Below are 6,983 nucleotides of genomic sequence, written 5' to 3' on the forward strand. Positions count from 1 at the left end.
ATTTGGTTAGAATTTGTTGCAGGACTCATTATTTTGTTATAGGTATATCCATTTTGGACCCTATACATACTTATATTATCAGTCAACTAAAATAAACCAAAATGGTACTAAACAATGCTCTGTAATAGGATCAAAAGGACTTGGCACACATTTCTAAAATTTAAAAAACAGGTATAATACTGCAGATATGAAAATGATAATTAGAAACCCCATACAGAAAAATAACAAATTTCATACCTGGAATTTAAAGATTATGGTCCACAGCAACCCTAAAGTTTTTTCTCTATGGCCATCAACAATATCCTTTGCAGGGAACTTTTGTTTGACTCCAGGACAACCAGAGGACTCTAGTGTATCTAATGCAATCTCAGTATTGTGGAGCTTTTGCAGTCGGCTGATAGCTGGGACACGCAGCTTGGAACAGAGCGTGTACTTCTGAGTCAGCATCTCCAAAACACGACTAAAATGAAAAAACAAAGGATGTAATGACCTCACATACAAAAACATCTGCATAAACTTAGATAAATTCTTTGACAACAATCTCATACATTAAGTATCTGAACAACGTGTTGAATAAAACTACAAAATCTACATAAATATATAAATGTTCATAATAACATTTATTATTTAGATACTTCCTTACTGTTTAAGTTAGCTTATACCTCCGTGCCAATTAGGCAAGTCAGCATTCAAGCAAAAAATCAAATGGCTGCCCACATGACTGTCTAGTTCACCTGTTCTCCACCAGGTGTGTTTCCAATGTTTTAGCACGTCAGAATTCTCATTGACAGCCCACTAAGGTGTGGGGAGGCTGTATGGAGTCTACTGTAAGTTGTGGGGAGGCTGTGTGGGGTCTACTTTAATAGTGGGTAAGTATCCAAATAATAAATTTATTATGAAAATTTATATTATTTGAGATGAATCATACCTACTGTTAAAGTTAGCCGACTCCCACATTAGGAAGAGGACAGTGGGTAGTGCAGCTAGAGAAAAATCCACTCAGCCAATTGAGATAAGGGTTTCTTACATGAAACCCAAAAATTTTTACCTGATCTGTAATCCTTTCCGAATTCCACTCAAGAGCAAGGCTCTCATATGTGTACAGCAAAAAGCAGCCTTGTGGAGAAAACAGCTTTGATTTACCCTAATCTCCAAAACACAGTCCTTCCATTGAATGAATGATGTAAGATTTTATTGTAGCTTTATGGTTGTGATGCAATCTTAGAGTAGGTCTTGTCTTTTGTCAGTTGAGATTGAATGTGAAGGCTATGGCTTATTTTTACATTTGTTGTGAGTCACTTATTGATGATTGTTTATACTGCTGGCTGGATTCAGGTATTTTTCATGTTATTATTTGTTGGGTAACTGTATGGCCCAGGTAATTTGTTTATGACCTGTTTTATAGTGTTTTGAGCAAGTACTATATGGCTCTGGGTGTTTTCACTATTTGACATGTTTTGCTTGGAGCAAGCATATGGCTCTGGGAGTTTTCACATTAATTTGTTTATGACGTTTTAGTATATGATCTAAGCAAGTGTAAGGCTCAGGGTATTTTCACATTATTTATGATTATGTCAGGCAAGTGTACAGCCCTGGTTCTGTGCTTGATGACGCACTTTACTTTTTTTTTTATGATTTACGTTGACCACTGCTGTTGTGCTACGTCACTTTTATATTGCTCTAGTGTTCATTTTGAATGTTTTAGCTAGACCCTCAACTCACCTGTAAATATCCAAATTGCTTTGTACAGGTCACCCGTCATGGTCCTTATTTGACAACTTGAGCAAAAATCGGTTCATGACAAATGGCGTCCGTGACAGGATCAGAGTTTTCTGGTGGTCTTGGAGAGAGCGAGTGGAACTTTTAAAAAATTCTCTTTTAGAAAGGGAGATGTAAGGTTTTACTCTAGTTTTATTATTTGAATATGTAACAGCTTGGTGTGGCTTGTTAGATTGTTTTACCTGTGTGTTTGACGACATGCCTTATTATTTTATTATTATGATTTACGTTGACTGCTGCTGTTGTGCTACGAATTTCTATAATGCTATATTGTTCATTTCGATTGTTTTAGATGAACCCTCAACTTGCCTGTAAATATGTAAATTGTTTTGTACTTGAAATATGTTTAATAAACTAGTTTTAAAGGTATTCTCTTGGTTTATTTTGCTCCCTCCTCCTTGTTTTGTATTAGGGCTTCCTGGTCGCTCCAGTCCCAGTCTTTATTTAATTGAGATCTTGATGAGCCAGAAATTGGTTCATTACAATGATCAAACCAATATTATGCAGTTCATTTCATTCAAAGTAGCAAACTTCTCACAATAACTTTGTGTCTGACCTGGAATAAACCTGCTAGGCATCTCTGATGGTCTTTCCACTGCCTGGCATCTAGAGAGTTTTACCAGGTGTAGTGTTGACCATTCTATGTTGTATGAAAGTAATGACACTAGTTAAAACTCTGTTTTGTGTTGCACCACAAAGGGAAAAAATCAAAACCTGGACGTAGGCTTAAAAACAAAATGGACAACTCTTGGTTACAAAGACAGCGGATTACTTACAAATTTAATGAACTTTAGTTGTAAGCCGTAACCACTTATACAGACTGTACATTAATTGAGCCTAATTATTTGATAAAATTCCCAGTAAGGCTATGTTTCCTAACAAAGAAAGCCTTTACCATATAGGAAGCCTCCTCCAAGCCTAAAATTCTTCAAGAACTAGGTGCCTATTCTTCTTTGACAGACAAGCCTGCACATTTTAAGTATCCCCACATCACTAGATAAAAATGAAGATCTAGAGAATTAAAAATCATAATGCATATAAACTGGGCCAAGTGAAGCAACAGGTCCTTAGCCTTTAGAATACTGTTGATAGAGTTAGCCAACTTGAACCAGTGATTCAGTAGAAAAGATTCTTGCTCTTAAAGTCAACACCATCCACCTATGGGCAACAAAATCCCTGACAGTACTACTTACAGAGGCACTGTACACTAACCCAAACAAAGCAAACAGAACCACAATACCTTCCTGTGAATTTATCTTGAAGGAACTTGTGTGACTGAGGATGTACTAAGAGGAATAAGTATCTGCATGTCTACCACAAGTCTGACCGTTCTTTGGAAGGACATTAAAACCATGTTAGAAAAACAAAAAGTATGGGGACAGACACTTCATGTTATTCAAGTATTATTCAATCTCAAAATATCCAAGAATGACCACCTATCTCCAACTGCTTATGGAGCTAGGAAAGACAGATAAAATCCCCGTGAATTACTGCCTGGTCCATTCATTCTTTCTATATACAACCTCCTACTGATAAAAGAGACTTTTGAAGAAGACAAAGGAACAGCTATAGGCATCTAAAAAAGAATCATAAGTCCCCTTCACTGTCTCCACCATCTAAGGTACGTACTGGTCCCATCTCCCCACGCATGCCAGGAGATTGCATCTGTCCATCTACTAGAACCCGAGGGCTGTACTTATCCCCGAAAGGTATGAAACAAGACTATCAATAGATACCCACTTATCCTTAACCTGAGCAGCATAAGCAGACAGAAGCTAATGTGTTTTAACTTCTTCCAAACTGAGTTAGTACTATAAGCATGAGAACATTAAAACTCTCTTCCTCACTAAACTCCCGCTGGTGAAAACCTTAAAGCTGGCTTCACAAACTTGCTAGCCAGCTACGTTGGTGCCTCCACTCATCAAAAGTTGGCCCAGAGAAAAGACAATGTATACTGAGTAAAGGATAGCAACTCAATAAGCTGAGACTCCATTCAGCATATCCAAAGAACCTGTCAGTCTCGATTTAGTTTCTCCGCAGGGCGCCGAAATTCTCCGAGACAAGCAAGACATTCTCTATGTGGCCTCTTTCCTCAACAAAATGAGGATACAGAGAAGTGTAACGTTGCAACAAACTGAAGAAGCTTCTCCAATTCAAACTCTTCTTCTGTTGCCAGAGGGGGACAGGAGACAGCTGCTGACAGGAGGCAACACCTGGCAAGTGGCAGCAGGAAGCAATACTTGGCGATAGGTGACAGCAGCGAACAACTGAATACTGTATCCCAGCACAACTCAATGAAAGGGAGACAGTCTTAACCAACTCACAGACTCAGTTGTGTCCACACGAATCAACTGAGATTAAGAAAACTTGGCGCAGAATAAAATAAGAAAATTTGGGAGGTGGAAGGGAGAGGAGGTACGACGACTCTCATGCCTCGTCCAAAAGGGAATCAACATACTTGAATGCATGCCAATAAGAAACGTTGTTATAAAGCTGATAGAATAATATCTAGCTTGGAAAGAACTGAAGATACTATAAACATTGTAGATTGAAAAGAGAAACATTAACAGAGGCAGTAGATAGCGATTTGCCGATAGCCGAAGAAAAGCATGCAAAGAACGAACACATGCATAACGAAGAAAGAGGAATAAGCTAGCTGACGAGAATTTAGAATAAGCAAAATATGTGATTGGTTAAACCATCGACTGAGTTGATGTAATATCAGAATACGCAAACTTGCTACAGACACACTATTATCTCAATAAAAATTTCTATAACTAGGTGCCAATAATGGCAGAATGTGCATACAGAGCAAAGATTAACGATTACCAAAAAGGTCCTTAGGCGAATACATTAAACGAGATTCAAACCGTGAAAAGGGTGAAGTAGGTATTGGAGAGCACAGAACCCCAGGGCAGTCCAAGGCTCGGGCACCAACACCTCACTTTCAACAGAACACAACAAAAGAGAGCACACTATGGAGGGATTCAGAACGTTCCCCTTCACGAACTCAGTTCAACCTGTATCAGACCTTAAAATAAGTTTGATCTCATGTTCTAACTTATCAATAAGCTTTTCCTGAACCAAATGGGGAGCAGAAGGTGGAGCTACAAAGGAAGTCTCAGTACGTTCTAGCATTACCTAACTGCCAAACCTGAGTAGGGATAGCTGCAGATGAAGGGACATTAGGTAGGAGAGAATTGACAGGCTTAATCCCTGACCTAACTAACTACTTTCGCAATATCAGCTTCCCTTCTTTCCTATATCTGATATATTCAGACATAATCCTGCAGCTGGTATAAAATACATTTTGATCACTTCAAATGCCAACATCCTGCTTACACCAAAATCATTCTTATGTACATAGCCTGATGTTATTGGTTTTGCTTCCGTTGGATTAGATCCTAGAAAAATGAAATTACAATACCATAAATAGGTGCAAAACAGCCAAACTTCATAGAATACCAACAATCGCCTCACTGCAATGGCAGCAAGGAGAATTCTGACAAGAGCTAAAACATTCAATCAGACTTGGTGAGGAACAGGTGAACTAGACAGTCTTCTGGGTAGCCATTCAATTTTTTGTTTGAATGCATGCTTCGCCTAATTGGCGCAGAGATATAAGCTAACTTTAACTGTAGGTAAGATTCATCTCAATGATAATATTCATATATTGCAAAATCCCAAGTCTAATCGTACGAGTACACATATAGTGTTCTATGAACAGTGTGTGAAACAACTGAGGAGGATAGAAGGGCCCTTGGGAAGAAGAGTGGAAAAGCACTTTACTATGATGAGCTGACCAGAATATATACAAAATAAACCTGATGAAGGACCAGAGAGAATGCTATGATGACGATAATAATAATACAGGCAGTCCCTCGTTATTGGCGGGGATTCCGTTCTCTGCAGGGTGCTAAGCGAAAACCGTCATTAACCGAAACCCAGTGATTTATGGCGCCGAGTTTCGGTTCATGGCGCCACTATTAGGTATGATATGGGGCTGATAACCGACAAGTGCCATAAAACTGGATCGCCATTAACAGTCAGCCATTAACCGGGGACTGCACTCAAGTGAAAATGATACATGTAAAAGACTACTTGAGTTAAGTTAATTATATCTTAGTTTAACCAGACCACTGAGCTGATGAACAGCTCTCCTAGGGCTGACCCGAAGGATTAGATATTTTTATGTGGCTAGGAACCAATGGGTCACCTAGCAACGGGACCTACAGCTTATTGTGGGATCCGAACCACGCTATATCAAGAAATGAATTTCTATCAGCAGAAATAAATTCTCTGATTCTGCACTGCCCGAGCCAGGATTCGAACTTCAGACCACTGGATTGGCAGCCGAGCGCGAAAACCACTGCAAACACATACCATTCAGAGAAAATTGTACTACATACATGAGGATCTTGAGAAGGCATTTGACAGGAGTACTATGAGACAGAATTAGATGGGCACAATGAAATCATAGGAAACTGATAAGATTCATTGTGCTAGTGATGCTACTTTGCTATAAAACTGAATCTAAAATGAAGACAGTGGCAAGGATACCAAGGGAATTAGAGATAAATGATGGTGTTCATCAAGGTTGAGCACAGTCCTTTGCTGTTAACAATAGTAAAGGTGGAAGCTATAAGTGTAGAAAGGGATGCTTCTGCACTTTGCTATATACAGGTGACCTAGTATTAACCCTTACAGTCCAGGCTAATAACATATAGTATGTATGTTACCTGTCCACAAGGGGTTAACAGTAAAATCAGAGAAAGGCTGGAAAAATGCCTAAAAGATGCTCGAGTGGAATGGAGATGTGGAATAAACTCATGGCAAGAAAAGCATTATTTGAAGAAACACTTACAAGACTAGTTCTACTATGTGTATTTTTTAATTAAGGCAAAATTTATAGATATGAAAAAGAAACAAGAGAAAACCACATGGATACTGAGGGAAGTGTGCAGATGAACTCAGTACTATATTCTAGATGTAACAAAGCGTCAATTACGGTCATGATTGCTAATCATAAATAAGAGATTTTCAGTGCCTGAAACTGACATGAACAAATGGGGAAAAGAATCAGAGGCCACTTTGGAAGGACAAAACACTTCTCTTACACTGAGATCCACTGAACTGTGAACCACAAATTGAAAGGAGTAAGAATGAATGAAAACCACCTACATGAAGTAGATACACTGCTAGTT

At 38.7% G+C, this 6,983-nt stretch overlaps 1 protein-coding gene across 1 annotated transcript in view; it reads right to left on the reverse strand.

The window, feature by feature from the left end:
• Window positions 1–6,983, reverse strand: part of LOC135201094 (abnormal spindle-like microcephaly-associated protein homolog) — a gene marked incomplete at its 5' end in the record, with an annotated part of 64,502 nt that overhangs the window by 39,745 nt on the left and 17,774 nt on the right. Inside the window, 1 exon segment of the mRNA XM_064229988.1 lies at window positions 238–460. Within this exon segment, the coding sequence (XP_064086058.1) occupies window positions 238–460 (223 nt within the window).

This window comes from Macrobrachium nipponense, chromosome 27, assembly GCF_015104395.2.
Source record: "Macrobrachium nipponense isolate FS-2020 chromosome 27, ASM1510439v2, whole genome shotgun sequence".
Taxonomy (NCBI): Eukaryota; Metazoa; Arthropoda; class Malacostraca; order Decapoda; family Palaemonidae; genus Macrobrachium; species Macrobrachium nipponense.